A 17,503-nucleotide genomic window follows, 5' to 3' on the forward strand; every position below is an offset into this window, starting at 1 on the left:
ATATTTTAAACAATTCCCAAAATATATTTCAAGAGCTAAGAGCTGGTGATTGATTAGCAAGTAGACTCTGTCCTTTGAAACAGGAACATGAGTGGGCCATTCAGCCCCTCAGTTCTGCTAATGATCAAGAATCTATCTTAGCTTTAAACATAACAAGAACACTGTGTCCATAAAATTCCATGGCAAGGATTTAAAATGCTCACAACCCTGAGATGAAATTTGTTGTCATCTCAGTCTCAAATTGGCACCCCTTAATTCTGAGACTATGCCCTGTGGTCCTTGACTCTCCCATGAAGTGAAATATCTCTCAGCATTTTCCCTGTCAAGACCTTTAAGAATCTATACGTTTTCATGAGATCATCTGTCATTCTTCTCAATTCCAATGACTGGATTTCCAACCTGTTTAACTTTAGCTCTTAAAATCTCTCCACACCAGGGGCCATTCTAGTGAACCTTTTCTCAACTGCCTCCAATAAAACTATATCTTTCATTAAAACCACTCACAGCATTGTAGATATGGTCTCACCAGCACCTTGTCCAGCTGCAATGAGACTTCCCCACTCTTATACTCCATCTCCTTTGATACAAGGACCAATATCCCATTAGTATTCCTGATTAATGGTGTACTTGTGTGCTAGTTTTCTGCATATTATGGACAAGTACCCCAAGTCCTTTGTGTTGCATTTTGGGGTGGCATTGCTAATTAGAAATGGTATAACGGCTGCAGAAAGGAAGTTTGAGGGGGATCTGCCTTTGGAGGTAGTATGGGCTGAAGTCAGAAATAGGAAAGGTGCAGTCACCTTGTTGGGTGTTTACTATAGGCCCCCCAATAGCAGCAGAGATGTGGAGGAACAGATTGGGAAACAGATTTTGGAAAGGTGCAGAAGCCACAGGGTCGTAGTCATGGGTGACTTCAACTTCCCAAATATTGATTGGAAGCTCTTTAGATCAAGTAGATTGGATGGGGCGGTGTTTGTGCAGTGTGTCCAGGAAGCTTTTCTAACTCAGTATGTAGATTGTCCAACCAGAGGGGAGGCCATATTGGATTTGGTACTCGGTAATGAGCCAGGACAAGTGATGGGCTTGTTAGTGGGTGAACATTTTGGTGATGGTGACCACAATTCTGTGACTTTCACCTTGGTCATGGAGAGAGATAGGTGCGCACAACAGGGTAGATTTTACAATTGGGGGAAGGGAAATTATGATGCTGTAAGACAGGATTTGAGGAGCATAAGTTGGGGGCATAGGCTGTCAGGGAAAGATGTGGTGGAAATGTGGAACTTTTTCAAGGAGCAGATACGACGCGTCCTTGATATGTATGTACCTATCAGGCAGGAAAGAAATGGTCGTGTGAGGGAGCCTTGGTTGACGAGGGAGGTTGAATGTCTAGTAAAGAGGAAGAAAGAGGCTTACATAAGGTTGAGGAAACAGGGTTCAGACAGAGCAGTGGAGGGATACAGGGTAGCCAGAAGGGACCTGAAGAAAGGGATTAGGAGAGCTAAGAGAGGGCATGAAAAATCCTTGGCGGATAGGATCAAGGATAACCCCAAGGCATTTTATGCGTATGTGAGAAACATGAGAATGACGAGAACGAGGGTAGGTCCGATCAAGGACAGTAGTGGGAGATTGTGTATTGAGTCGGAACAGATAGGAGAGGTCTTGAACAAGTACTTTTCTTCAGTATTTACGAACGAGAGGGACCGTATTGTTGAAGAGGAGAGTGTGAAACGGACTGGTAAGCTAGAAGAGATACTTGTTAGGAAGGAAGATGTGTTGGACATTTTGAACAACTTGAGGATAGACAAGTCCCCCGGGCCTGACGGGATATATCCTAGGATTATGTGGGAAGCAAGAGAGGAAATTGCAGTACCGTTGGCAATGATCTTTTCGTCTTCACTGTCAACGGGGGTGGTACCAGGGGACTGAAGAGTAGCGAATGTTGTGCCCCTGTTCAAAAAAGGGAATAGGGATAACCCCAGGAATTACAGGCCAGTTAGTCTTACTTCTGTGGTAGGCAAAGTAATGGAAAGGGTACTGAGGGATAGGATGTATGAGTATCTGGAAAGACACTGCTTGATTAGGGACAGCCAGCACGGATTTGTGAAGGGTAGGTCTTGCCTTGCAAGTCTTATTGAATTCTTTGAGGAGGTGACCAAGCATGTGGATGAGGGTAGAGCAGTGGATGTAGTGTACATGGATTTTAGTAAGGCATTTGATAAGGTTCCCCATGGTAGGCTTATGCGGAAAGCCAAGAGGCATGGGATAGAGGGAAACTTGGCCAATTGGATTGAAAACTGGCTAACTGGTCGAAGTCAGAGAGTGGTGGTAGATGGTAAATATTCAGCCTGGAGCCCAGTTACAAGTGGAGTTCCGCAGGGATCAGTTCTGGGTCCTCTGCTGTTTGTAATTTTTATTAATGACTTGGATGAGGGAGTCGAAGGGTGGGTCAGTAAATTTGCAGATGATACGAAGATTGGTGGAGTTGTGGACAGTGAGGAGGGCTGTTGTCGGCTGCAAAGGGACTTGGATATGATGCAGAGCTGGGCTGAGGAGTGGCAGATGGAGTTCAACCCTGCCAAGCGTGAGGTTGTCCATTTTGGAAGAACAAATAAGAATGCGGAATATAGGGTTAACGGTAGAGTTCTTAGTCAGGTGGAGGAACAGAGGGATCTTGGGGTCTATGTACATAGATCTTTGAAAGTTGCCACTCAGGTGGATAGAGCTTGTAAGAAGGCCTATGGTGTATTAGCGTTCATTAGCAGAGGGATTGAATTCAAGAGTCGTGAAGTGATGTTGCAGCTGTACAGGACTTTGGTTAGGCCACATTTGGAGTACTGTGTGCAGTTCTGGTCGCCTCACTTTAGGAAAGATGTGGAAGCTTTGGAGAGGGTGCAGAGAAGATTTACCAGGATGTTGCCTGGAATGGAGAATAGGTCGTACGAGGACAGGTTGAGAGTTCTCGGCCTTTTCTCGTTGGAACGGCGAAGGATGAGGGGTGACTTGATAGAGGTTTATAAGATGATCAGAGGAATAGATAGAGTAGACAGTCAGAAACTTTTTCCCCGGGTACAACAGAGTATTACAAGGGGACATAAATTTAAGGTGAAGGGTGGAAGGTATAGGGGAGATGTCAGGGGTGGGTTCTTTACCCAGAGAGTGGTGGGGGCATGGAATGCGCTGCCCGTGGCAGTGGTAGAGTCAGAATTATTGACGACCTTTAAGCGGCAATTGGATAGGTACATGGATGGGTGCTTAATCTAGGATAGATGTTCGGCACAACATCGTGGGCCGAAGGGCCTGTTCTGTGCTGTATTGTTCTATGTTCTATGTATATTTTTCTTGCAAGCATAAGAGCTAGAATATGAACTCAGCTGAATATATTCTGCAACATAAGTGGTTATTCTATCAGTCGGAATACATTATCAGTAGTGTCACATGATGGCATGATCACCTGCAACTGGGGTATGAGAAAACGCTCTAATATACAAAACCACATCTTTGTGTGGGAAAAGATCTGTCACCCTACCAACCCACAAAAGGCCCACGAAAACACTATTGGCCAAACTGTACCAAAACACCCAGAATGATTCAGCAAGGACCAAGCAGGCTGACAAGCGAAACTAGACAGCACTCACAGACAAGGGAATACACTTAAAGCACCCACTAAATAATGACAGAACACCACAGCTATCCCAAAGCCTTGAGGGCAGTTTCACAACCCAGCAATACCAAAGCCACACAAAGAGCAAGTCAGACAGAGAGGCACCAGCAAGGGCACTACTCCCAGGACAAGACAATGGAAGTACCTCACCAATTCAGAGGAAACGTTAGCACCTATCTGCGAAGAGGAATGGAAGCTCCGGACCCATCGACACTGTCAGAATGTTGCTTTGTGTAGAAAATTAGGACATTCCTCCGATAACTGTTTTCTGATTAGCATAATTATAACTAGATTACTCCATTTCCAGATACATTGTATTTTCCCCATTTCTAATTAGCCTTATTGTACAGGATTATTATAAAAGCTGGCTTCATCCTCAGCTTGGGGAAGAGAAATTCTCAGCTATCTGGGCAGACTGTCTGTGCTGTTTCACCTTAGTCAATTTCTCTTCCAGCTATATTGCTTGTAATAAACAGCATGTCAATTTCACCCCATCTGGTTTGTGTGGTCTCCATTGGGAAATTTTTCAGACACTTTGTAAGTAAATATAAATTGTTAATAGTGCTCACTAGAATGGCTTCCATTCTTCATCCGTCAATCAGAAAGCTGCTAATCTGTCAGTGAGAAAACAAGTTGGAAGAGGGTGCAACTATTGCCATTGTTCACCTGCATTGTGACAGGAAACCTACTGTTGTGTATGGCTTCCTTCAAGCCTGAAGTCATCTAGTTTGGGCTAGGATATCCACCTTTTTGAACTAACTTCAAGAATCTCACCTCAACTTATTGTATTAGTGCAACAACTTGCCAATTAACAGAACATAACTGCCAATACTGCACAGATTGTCAGAAGTTCTTTAGCTTCAGGTCTGTCTCCTACAAGCTTCTTCTTTACCCTAACCAATTCCAAGTGATATCATTATAATAGATGGTGCTTACAGCATTCAACCAACGAGTAATAATTTCAGACTTACATGGGCAGCATGGTGGCACAGTGGTTAGCACTGCTGCCTCACAGCGCCAGAGGCCTGGGTTCAATTCCCGCCTCAGGCATCAGTGTGTGGAGTTTGCACATTTTCCCCGTGTCTGCGTGGGTTTCCTCCGGGTGCTCTGGTTTCCTCCCACAGTCCAAAGATGTGCAGGTTAGGTGAATTGGCCATGCTAAATTGCCTGTAGCATTAGGTGAATGGGGTAAATGTAGGGGAATGAGTTTGGGTGGGTTGCTCTTCAGAGGGTCAGTGTGGACTTGTTGGGCCGAAGGGCCTGTTTCCACACTAAGTAATTTAATCTAATATGTCAAGTGCTTCACGACTGTCAAGCTTACACAGCGTTTTTCTTATTTTGCGAGAATAGGAGATTCTCTCAATAATTATGTTTTGATTTTTGGGAGATACATTTTGTTTTTGATGGCTATTTATCACTCTCACTAACTTAATTAATAGATGATGGGGTCAGTTGGTTGAGTTGGCTGAACACCTGGTTTATAATGAAGAGTGACGCCAATACAATGGGTTCAATTCCTGCACTAGTGGACGTTACTGTGAAGCACTCTCCTTCTCAACCTCTCCCCTCACCTAAGGTATGGTGACTCTCAGATTAAATCACCACCAGATGTCTCTCTCTCATGAGAGCAGCCCTAAAGCAGACTATAATAACTTTACCTTTACGACTTTATTAGGTGATGTAGCCGCATAGTATCAATTTTGTATCAGTGTAATATTCAGAGTAATTTATTAACTGTCAATAATAATGAATTCATCAATAAATATAAGGCCACAAGAAAGCATTAACCTCTCAGATAGCATGTTCTTTTTCATTTTCAACAAAAGTTTTTAAAGAATAATTGACACAAACTTCAACATACTAACAGTTATCATCCTAAATCAATTTCCACAAATTAGTGAGGTCTCAGCTAATGCATTTCCAGCACATATTTTGAAAGTAGGATCATTTTAACCAGGCAGTTACTTCCCTTTATTTTAGCTGCATCTCAGATCTCAATCCCAGATTTAATTTTAGTGTTATTCATTACAGCAGGATCCATATTTTCTTCAAGTATTGTCGCTCTTGAACCAATGCACCTTTGAACTAAATATTCCACATACATTTGCAAGGAATTTGTTACTACAATAATTTAAAGTTTACTTGGATCCCAGTAAGGTGTGTGCTTGTATTTTATTAACACATTAAAACTGTTCCCTCTCCACCTCAGCCTCCTTCCCCTCTTGGAATTCTCCACCTTTCTTCACAAGTCTCTTTCAGCCATCTCCTCATCTCCCATTTCCACCCATACCCCACAATGCTCCCTGAACCTTGACCCATTTGATAGAACTCCCAGACTTGGCAAATGGCTGCACCTAATCCTAGACTCAGTTAATGATCTCTCCTGATCATGATCTGGGGTAAATGTTTCCCTGGTAATTCCCTCATTGCTATCACTTACATACCCTACTCATGGCTCCTACATTCCAAGGTTTCTTCTCTCCTGTGTTTGTTGCCAGTAGGTTTAATGGTTAGCCTATCAGCAGAAAGTATAAGCTACAGCCAGCATGAGGTTGAAGGAGTCACTGCTCACTATTTCAATCCATACAATTTAACGGGGCAAATTTTCTCTGATTGATTGCACTCATGAGTGAATTTATCAGAGTGAGGTGGGATCTCTCAGGAGTGGATTTGCCCAACACACCCACGTACTTTGAGAATTGTTGCCCAGACATCAATGCTGAGTGCATTTGTTCTGATGAGCATAAGGTGAAAAACTTCAGCAACATGCCTCTCTTTTCAACTATGTTCAAGTTATTTACAACCAGCAACTGCTCGTTAATATTAAGCATTAAGAATTCTCAGAATATTAAAGATAATCTTTTCAAAATGTTATAAATTTCATGGCAAGTACTTGGTAGAATATTTTGGTAAATTTATTTTTAATAATAGGTTTTATTTAATTATGGCTAGCAACTCAGGTAGGGCTTCCTATTCCTGTGTGGAGGAAATGCCACCTCTAGCCAATTAGTGGCTAAATGGTTGCAAGGCAACTGGTGCTTTCTTTGATGAGCTATCAGCATGATGACTTACTGACAAATGTGAATGGCAGGGGTAGTCTTAGGTGTGGCTGCTTTTGAAGAAGGTTTTGAGCATCAGATGCAACACAGGCATAGAATGGCAAGTTTGGGAGTTTGGCTAGTGTGGAAGCTCACTGCAGTGTGGGAAAGAGATGTATTTTTGCATTGCTGAACCCATTTGAAGTGCACTGGGAGCCAGAACATGCACTCAGTTTGGGAAAAAAAATCAGTAAAAGTGATAAAAACAAGAGTTTGAGGAGCTGATTGGTTGTTAAATGCTTAATATAATGAACTGTGTAAAATGCTTCCTTAAGGATACTTGAGTTAGGGAACATTTATGAATAGAAAACACTAAAACTTTAACAGATACCTAATAGAGTTACCCGATTAATTAAGGAGTGTATAATCTTCAGTTCTAATTGAGATCAACATTTAATAGACACAGCAAAATTGTGGTTAAGAATAGAAATTCATGCGATTGATTAAATTAATAAATTACATTCAACTAATTAGCAAACAGACAATGGTGGGACAGGCATTGTTTTGAAGCAGTGAGTGTGGGAGCTTCTGGAGTCAGAGTCATAGAAACAGACCTTTCAATCCAAATCATCCATGCTCTCCAAGTTTCCCAAACTAAAGTAGTCCCACTTGTCTGCATTTGCCCATGTTCCTTTAAACCTTTTCTATTCATGTACCTATCCAAATGTCAGGTAAAGCAGGCAATTATGGAAGCCTTGGACTTAGCATCATGCAGAGCTGTGAGACATCAGTTCAAAAAGTGGAAGACAGATGGTAGGATCAGTTTCGTAGAAGGTCATTTTAAGAAACTAAGGCAAAAAGAGACAAGGGTTCCAGTGTTTGTATTCTGAGTTACCATCCAATGGAATGCCTTTATCTGACGGGGTCAGTGTGTTTTTGTGGAATCTAACTTCTCTTCGGTCTTTAACAAAATGGCACATAAAACAAAAGAAGGTCTTAATTAGAGAAACAACCTAGAGCACCGACTGTTGAATGTAAGGGCAAAGAAATACATGAGTCACTGCACATGCCATCTAGAAGAGAAGAGAAAAGGTTAATCTTGTGTCAGAGAAAAGTAGACCAAGGGACAACAGATAAATATATTTTGTTTCTTATAGCAATTTGAAAGCACTCTCACCAAACATATTTGCAATTACTACCTGATGGATCCCGAAGACTCAGTGTGAGGACTCCACCCTCTGGAGTCCAGCCCCCTTATATTGATCTTAGTGCTAAACCTAAATCTTAAACCTGTGAATAATCTGTTTTAGATATTATATAGGCTGTGAGAATTACTCTGGTAGAATCATAAGACTTATCAAACAATTTACCAAGAATGTTGGAAAGAACATTTAGTATGGCAGAGTTAAGAATGGACCTTTTCATTTTTCCTCCTGCTGATTACTCTGTCTAATCCATTAAAAGCGCCTGAACCAACAAAGAGAATGTTGGTGGTGTCTACTGGAATGGTATCTGTACGATATCTCTTGGAGCTCTTTTCTGGGACATTTACGATCGTTCCTTCCATGATTTTCAACAAACCCTGAAAAAAAAAGTACCAGTATAATATTCCCCATTGCAGGCCCTTAACATTGCAATTCAGGTTATCTGCACTTTGTATTGCAAATCACAATATTGAAGAGCTATTAAGATACCTTGTAAGCCCAAATGATAAAACTAACAAACACGTGAGCAATTGTTACTTTGTTAATTTTCCAGGGTCCAGAGGTTTCTTTCTCAACTGCTCCCAGGTTTTGACATGGATGAAGCAGCAGTCTGTTACTTCCGTACATAGCTCTGGTGTGTGTATTATATGAAGAATATTGAGAAACTGAGGAAGGTTCCTGGATTTACTCGGATGATTTACTGGAATGATACCAGAACAGAGGTTCCATCTATCATGAAAGATTGAATATCGTGGGATGTTTTTCTCCAGAAAGGAGAAAACCGAGGTATAAATTATGAGTTAATTCAAAAACAGAGGTAGTAAGTCTCAGATAATCACCAATGAATCCAATATGGAATTCAGAAGAGTTTGTCAACTCTACACTGAGGAAACAAAGCAGAGACTGAGTGACCGCGTCACAAAACATCGACATTCTGTCCATGTAAAATGACCTTGAATTTCCATATTCTCGCCACCTTGTTCGGCTGAGTTAAGAAATTCTCTGATTCAGGCTAACTGTCTCATCATGAAAAGCTTTCTTATTACTCACCTGCTGCACACCTTCTCCTCCTACATCACGAAGCTGGTGTATTCCTGGAACTGCTCCAATCTTATCCACTTCATCAAGAAACACAATTCCTGATGGCATAAAAGAGACATAAATAAATATTCAAAAACAGTACTATCTCAATATGAAACACTAACATTATAACTTGCAGTACTACATGCATTGAGTTTGACTCCTTCGTTACAGGCAATGACCCCTGTGATGTTCAGCTTCCAATGCTGACATTGAGAAATAAGTTAATGACTTAATTTAGTCCTTCTAAATGTTTCACTGTTACTTGTGGCATATCGATGAACAAGAACTGAAAATTTGAGCACTGGCAGCCAGTGAACAAGTTCCTAGCCATGCAGGACTATTGCAAGGGTTATCGGTAAGACAGAGGGGAAGAGGATGAGAAAGGAGAAATTAGGCAGAAATGGATTGAGAGAGAGTTTGGGAATAAGTAGGCCTTCCCTTCTTTCCTGTTTCAAATCTATTACATGAAGTGAACATTGCACTGCATTTTACATGATAGCAAGATCCCCGAAATTAAATACTCTTAAAGGTATAATGAACTTTATATACAGTCCATCAGCAAACTCCTAGTACTCTCAATTGCCAACCTAACATTTTATGGAGTGAAAGTAAAAATACAGCAATTGGGTACTCATTCTGTGCTGGGACCGTCTGGCACGTAATATCAGTAGGCATCCAAAACATGTGTCAGAAATAGATATTGGTCTGTTTGCATAAACAATAAATGAGACCAATGCTTGTTTGTCATCATTATACCTATTTTCTAACCAACTTGCTCAGCAATGTTATTACACACCTCTGAAACAAGTGGGACTTGAACCCAGGCCTCCTGACTCTAAGGTAAGGATACTACCATTGAGCCATAAGAGTGCTTTTAGAAGGTAGGACTTAAACCCAGACCTGCTGGTGGAGAGTAGAGACTCCATCAATGCATCACAAGAATGGTCAATGGTATTACACACCTCAGGAACGGGTGGAACTTGATTGGTCCCCTGGTGCAGAGGCATGGACATTACTGCAGTAGCACCATTTTTTATAAAAAGTTGTTTGCAACTGATCACAGCTGGGGTTACCGATGCTGCTGGTAGCTATTTGTGGGACCTGATTGTCAAATCGACAATTTTTAACGGCACAACTAAAGTCAAGTTGCCAACCCTCCTGTAACCAATTATTAATCTCCAGGACAGTGCTGCAAGGAAATTTAATGAAAAATAATAATTGGAGTGTTAAACAATTTTATTTTCATTTTCTTTGAGCATTTTTGTTTATGAGTTAAAATATAATGTTGTTCAAGGAAATAAAGGTTGTTTGACAGACGATAATAATCTAATTGCATCCTAAAAAGTTCATATGCTTTCCAGTTGCTATAGGAAAATGTGTGGAGGTGGCAGTGTTGGACTGGGGTGGTCAAAGTTAGAAGTCACACCACACCAGGTTATAGTTCAACAGGTTTATTTGAAATCACAAGACTTCATATGACGAAGGAATGGGCTTGAAAACTTCTGATTTCAAATAAACCCGTGCAGTTACAACATGGTGTTGTGTGACTTCTGACTATGGGAAAATGTGGTTACAATAAAAAAATGTATGATGGGCTGGCCAACAGCAGGATATTGGGATGTGTGCAATAAATTCTCCAAGAATACATCCAACCAGAGTTAGCAACCCTCTTCTGAAGGCTGCTGCCTTAAATGTAGATATTTTTACTTTATCCTAATCTGAAATTAGATCAATAGATAACTCAACCCAATCAACTGCCCACTCTACATCAGGCTTAGAAACACAGGAACAACCACTGTTTAGAATTTGCAGCCTGCACCACTATTCAATCAGGTCTGGATCTACCTGTGATATAACCCCACTTATCTGCCCTTGGTGCCTTTGGTTAAAAGAATCTCTCAACTGCAGCACGGTAGCTCAATGGTTAGCACTGTTACCTCACAGTGCCAGGGACCCAGGTTCAATTTTACCCTTGGGTGACCATCAAATGTTTGCACATTTGCCTGGTGTCAGTGTGGATTTCCTCCCACAGTCCAAAGACGTGCAGGTTAGCTAGATTGGCCAAGCTAAATTGTCCATAGTGTCTAGAAATGTGCAGGCTCAGTGGATTAGCTATGGGAAATGCAAGGATATTGTAGAGGTTGGATTTGGTTGGGATGCTCTTTGGAGGGCTGGCGTAGACTTGATGGGCTGACTGGCCTGCTTCCATACTGTAGGGATTCTATGATTCTAATTGCGGATTTAAAATTAATGATTTATTGAACATCACTTCTCCTTTGCAGAAGATAATTCCAAACTTCTAACATCCTTTTCTGTGCCAAAGTATTTCCACTTTTCACTCCTAAGGATGTCTGGTTGTGAGGTTTAGACTGTGATCCCCACCTTAAACATTCCAACCAAAAGGAATACATCAAAAACAAACTATTGCAGATGCAGGAAATTTTAATAAAAAGGTTGGAAGTATTCATCAGGTCAGGTGGCATCTATAGAGAGTTAACTGGTGGCATTCCCCATCCCTGGTGTGGCACAAGTACATTTCACAGCCTTGAATGGCAGTGTGCTCCCTTCAAAAGCTGGTATTTAGAATGAACCTCTACATGCAGATAAGTGTGGAATCATCACTGATTTTGTATTCTCATAAGCTGGGTGTAAGGGCCTCTAGTCCTCACTACCTATCCTCCCACACATGTCTATGCCCTATGCATGCCACCTCATGCTGAATCTTCCAACCATTCTGGCTTCTCATGCCCCATGCATGCTAAGCAATACTCCTCCACTCACCCCCAATTCCTGTGATACTCCAAATCAGTACTTTCATACCTATTGATTTACTATATTGAGACAATGAATCTTATTATTACAATAGGATACATACACAAGAAGCTTTTTAGAAAGAGTTTTCTAAAAAGCTATTTATTCATAACTTTTCAAAATGCTAAATAGTCCTTTCAGCACAGGGAAATAAAAGCACTGATCATCCAGACCTTTTAAAGTTCCAGGCACTTGAAATCTCTTTTAACTTCTGTAAATAAAAATTATGCAATTGATAGAAGAGGTCAGAACCAAAGCTGTCAATGAAGCATTGTTTTCCACAGGGAGACTATAAGACCATAAGAAAGAGGAACAGGAGAAGGCAATTCAGCCACTCGAGCGTGTTCCAAATTCAGTCTGCTTCTCCGCCCTTTCCCCACCACCTTTGATTCAGCTACTGAGCAAGAATCTATCTATCCTCCCTTAATGTACAGAAGGACTCTGCTCCCTCAGCTCTTGTAGTAAGTAGTTTCAAAGACTCACAATCCTCTGAGAGATGAAATTCCTCCTCATCTTGGTCTTAAATTAGCACCCCTTAATTCTGAGACTATACTCTCTGGTCCAAGATCCACCCATGATGGGAAACATCCTCTCAGCATTTATCTTCAGGGTTCAGTAATTTCAGCACTCAAGTAGATCTCTGGGCTCTCAGGCAAGATTTACTATGCATTTTCGGAGCATAGCTTGGCATTGCAAGCATGAAGAGCCATTACTGAAATGAGTAGAGAGGTATAGCCTGGTATGGGGCATTTGGTTCATTGGGAGAATGGGTGGAAGTTGTGCAAGGCATTGGAGGATGGGTAAGTGAGCATAATGTGCTGTGGGATATGAAGGATGGTAGGGATATATGGAGTTGGAAACCCAAATTTAGAACCCACCTGCCATTTTAAAGGGTTCATGGTTCAACAAAAATCTACACCATTCACTCTGTTTTCTCCACAGATGTTGCCTGACTGTTCACTAGAAATAGTTCCTATCTATCCCATTTTCCCCATTAATATCATGAAAATTTGGATCAATCACTTCTCCTTCAAAGTTCCTGGCAATAGAATACAAGGTTGTGTAACCGCCCAACAAAATGTATGATAAATCCGCCACCCTGACTCTCCCCTGTCAATTCTATGAAGGGGGAGGATGTTGAGAACAGTGGGAGATGGGAGTAATATCACTCTGTTTGGGGTGAGGAGAAAGTGTGGCAGGGTTGAGTTGAGAAATGGGGCTCTGGTTAGCGAGTGATTAGCGAGTAGGGGGAAGGATAGTTGGTTGATCAGTGGTGAATTGATAGGGGGATGTCAGTTTAACAGTTTCCCAGAAATTAGAGAAGATTTTAAATCCTCAAACCTTTGCTGGGTATTTATGAAGTTCAAGTCAGTCAGCACCCTTTGAATTTTCTGATTTAATGGACTCTTTCAGAGGGTTTCAGGGTTCCAGACCCATCCACAAATTCAGCTTCCTGGCCCATTCCCATGGAGACAGCGGTATTACAGATTCCACGTGTTTCTTTGCACAACTTCAGGCTATGCTTATCCATCAGCTGTCCAGGAGAAAGTGAGGACTGCAGATGCTGGAAATCAAAGTCAAAAAGTGTGGTGCTGGAAAAGCACAGCCGGTCAGGCAGCATCTGAGGGCCAATCCTGATGAAGAGCTTATGCTCAAAATGTTGATTCTCCTGCTCTTCATATGCTGCCTGACAGTCTGTACTTTTCCAGCGCCATACTTTTTGACTCCATCTGCTATCTGACCATTAGCATTATATGCTGAAAATGTGTTGCTGGTTAAAGCACAGCAGGTCAGGCAGCATCCAAGGAACAGGAAATTCGACGTTTCGGGCCAGAGCCCTTAGCATTAATGGCCCATTTTGGTGGGAGGTTGCAGTGCTAACGTGTCTCACCTCTTAAATGTCCTAACATACATTACAATTATACATAACAATGAAGGAGTGTTCATCTGCATAATTTAGGTAAGAAGGATGTTGAGATTCTATCATATGTTACTGATTATGATTTATTTGTCCTGAATTGATAATACCAATCTTAAAAGTTTAATCTTTACATATTTATATATTTAAATAGCTTTGTAAACATCGTAACACTTGTTAATCAATAATCTCACTTTGAATATTGTATAACAATGAAAAGTGAGCAACAATATAATCATTACCATTCAAACAAAATTGAGCAGATGTGTTTTCAGGAAAAATAAAGGAATTGTATATGTCTTCTGTTGCTTAATGTGAATAATTGGTCATGTTTAAACCAATAAGCTTAATCTTTTTTTGGAGAGGTTCAGTAACAGAGTGTGATGTACTTTGTGGCAAAAATAAGAATGATGATACCTTGTTGAGCTCTTGCAACACTGAAGTTTGCATTCTGCAGTAACTTAGCAATAACCGATTCAATATCTTCACCAACATATCCAGCTTGTGTTAGACAAGTACAGTCACAGATAGCAAATGGTACATCCAAGCACTTGGCTAAAGTCTGAGCCAACAATGTTTTCCCTATGAAAACACAACAAAAGATTTGACAGTGAAATAAAGCTATCAATAAATAAGAACATTTCATAAATAAGAAAATCTCTTTGGAGATGCAGCTGGTTAGAATGTCTTGTGATCTATTCCCACAATCTGCTTATAAAGATTGCAGAATTCCTTTCTCATTCCCAATGCTTAACCAAGACCTCCAGTGCAACATCAGGCAAGCTTGGCACATACACCTGGCCATCATCTGCCAATGTTACAACTTTTAAACATGATTTATGCCTAAAGTTCCACTTGAAACTACAATGCTCCCCACCCACATATTAAATAAGTATGAGCTTTCTTTAAATACTTCAATCCATTCCCCATATCAGGCTTCCCCCTGCTGTGTGCAGCAGACTGGCTGCCATAATGCTAGTTATATGAAACAATCATTAGATTTTGCTGAAGTCTCTGGCCATAGTCTGAAAATATCTGATTTTGGAAGCAAGCAATCTCAAGTCTGGTTAATGTTTTTGGATGGTAGACTAATTGGTTTATGATAAAGCTCTTGATTTTATTGAATGAATGATTTTATTGTCATGTGTATTTTACAGTGAGAGAAACAGTAAAATACAGAGAAAAGCTTTTCTACTGTTGTCATGATCCAGCACCATTTTGAATAGTTTTAAGATTAAGAAAACAATAGAAAGATATAGCACAAAGAGTGCAACCATTCTCAGACAGCTCATCATCAAAGATGCTTGTGCCACCATCCCTGCTCCACTGCCTCACTGCCATCTACACCAGACCCAAATAATATTGAAGCCACTACTCTTCAGGTACCATCTTTCACTGCTGGCCTGATTCTCCTCCACCACTGCCTTGCTGGCCCCTACACCCGGCACACCAATGTCAGAGTTGCATCTTGCGCCACTGGGCCAATCTCATCAATATCGCTGTGATATCCTTCCATCACCACCAGTATCAGACTCAAACGGCAATGAAGTTACCAATCCTCAGGCGTCATCTTTCACTGCTGGCCTACCTCACTGATGTCGCCTCTGCCAATGAAGCAGCCGTCGATTCCAGTGCCAGGTCCCGTGCTCACCTGATTGTAGCACTGGGAAAATTAAATCTCTCCACATATCATTCTAACAAAGGTATGACTGATTTATTTCAATTAGGTTACTGTCTTAGATAAACAGATGACAAAGTAGTTTAATAGGAGCATAATAATTTATTTGTGACTAAAATTATGAGTAAATGTTGACCTACTGTGACATTGCAAAGAAATGAAAGTGGTAAGATTTAATTTCAGTCCTGATGTGAAACTGGAAATGACATTTTGCCTTGGATTATTCTTTCCAATATTTACTTCTGAAATTGTAAATTCAGATTCCATTCTTTGAGCATGTAGATAATCTGACATTTCTGGGAATGCTGCACTATGTTTTAAATGAAATGTTAAAAAGTTGTCCATCAATAAATTCCAATGATTTGAATTTTTATGAAAAATCCTCACAACACCATTCAAAATACAACAGGAAGTCAATACAACATGCTTCCCTCAATTATACCATCAAAAGCAGATTAATAGATCATTCTTCTCAGTTCTGATCTGGGATGTTACCAGGTTCAAAGTGATTGCTTTGCTTACACTCCAAAGTAATTAACTGGATGTGAAACTTTTCCATTGCTAGGAGTGTGATGACACCCATACAAATGCAATGTTTTCAAGGTACATGCCAGATTGATTTTTATTCAAGCTTGATGTTAACCTACATTTACAGGCAAATATCTTTACGCTACGTTGAGCCCACTGAAACAAAAGATAACATTCAACTGATAGCATAATTAGAAATGTATTTCTGAAACTAATGAAAGTCCATCATACCTGAGCCAGTGGGACCAAGCAGTATGATATTACTTTTGTCTAGATGAACAGAGTCATGATCAGAGTCAAATTTCTTGCGGAAACCTTTCCTTGATAGTGAATGTTGCGATAAATAAGGTGAGGGTGAAATCAATCCTGTTAATTGAAGCAGTTCTGTTGGAAAGATATAGATGAGTACTTGTGTAAAAAAAATTTGTAGCAATGCTTTTCATGTTGCTTTGATATTCTGGCAAAAAAATCCTCAATCTAGCAATGAATCTATAAATGAAGTATAAGATGGAATTATAAATTAAATTTTTGTTGGGTATGGTGAGATGCTCAATTGCATAATCTATAGAAGCAAGCACTGAAAATGCAGTATTAACACATGCACATTCATTGTTTTGTAGGCATTAAACTGATTCAACTTGCTAGTCCCTGTTATCACAGTGTGTATTCACTGTGACATGTACTGCAGATTGGAGCTGCATATCTGCAAGGCACTCAATATCACAAGTGACGTGCTACGTAAGTGCATAACCAGAAAGCATGTTGCAGCTGAAGTAAATGATGGAGAGTCCTTTGTGACCAGATTTTGTGGACTAATGATCTGAAGAATAGCACAACATTCAACAGGACAGGCACAAGGGTTTTCTCACACTGTGCTTGAGACTTTGGTACAGGTCATAGAAATGACGAGAGACATTCTGCATTTGCAGGTGGACAGAAAGTATTTGAGGCATGTGGCCAGTGGGCAATGGGAGCAAGTAGCAAAGCTCAATGCAAGCAGTATAGTTCTTAGAATATGAACATGACAATTTTTTAAAAAATCTGGTATTTGTGCAATAGAGAGAGCAAAACTCAAATGGGATATCTTACTACTAACCTCATCATCCAATCAAGTCACTTGACCTTGTCACTCATCCAACAATAATCTTTATCAATAAAGATTCGTTCCCAATATTTATATGTTCTGATGTACCAGTCATACACGCAGCAATCCTCATACTCTTGATTCACAGCTCACACATACTGACAGTTGTTCAATCAGATCAACTAAACATAAAGCAGATGACTCACTACCACACTACAAGCTGAATTTTCTGTTTTTTCAGATAAATTCAAGCTGTTTCATGTTTAGTGGAGTGACTCTTGCCGTGAGGCTGAGTGAGTTTTCTTACCGAATCTTACAAAACTTGCCTCATTAATTTACTGTTGTCAGCTGCATGGTGAGTGTCATGTCTGATTTCCACCCCATCTTACCACGTGCTGTTACCAGAACAATGCATCGCACACTGGACCAGAACTGAATGGCAACCCTGGCACAGGTGTCATCTTTAAAAACCCGTTGTGCACCTGGAAATGCCCAGG

General features: G+C 40.6%; 1 protein-coding gene across 1 annotated transcript in view; it reads right to left on the reverse strand.

Annotated features, from left to right (window-relative positions):
* LOC132825818 (ATP-dependent Clp protease ATP-binding subunit clpX-like, mitochondrial) overlaps positions 1–17,503 on the reverse strand; it is a 34,177-nt gene that overhangs the window by 11,208 nt on the left and 5,466 nt on the right. The window contains exons 4-7 of the mRNA XM_060841329.1: positions 16,154–16,306; positions 14,134–14,298; positions 8,955–9,043; positions 8,117–8,281 (exon numbers count right to left, since the gene is read on the reverse strand). Coding sequence (XP_060697312.1) covers positions 8,117–8,281; positions 8,955–9,043; positions 14,134–14,298; positions 16,154–16,306 — 572 coding nt within the window. The remainder of the gene's footprint in view (positions 1–8,116; positions 8,282–8,954; positions 9,044–14,133; positions 14,299–16,153; positions 16,307–17,503) is intronic.

Source organism: Hemiscyllium ocellatum, chromosome 2 (assembly GCF_020745735.1).
Source record: "Hemiscyllium ocellatum isolate sHemOce1 chromosome 2, sHemOce1.pat.X.cur, whole genome shotgun sequence".
Taxonomy (NCBI): Eukaryota; Metazoa; Chordata; class Chondrichthyes; order Orectolobiformes; family Hemiscylliidae; genus Hemiscyllium; species Hemiscyllium ocellatum.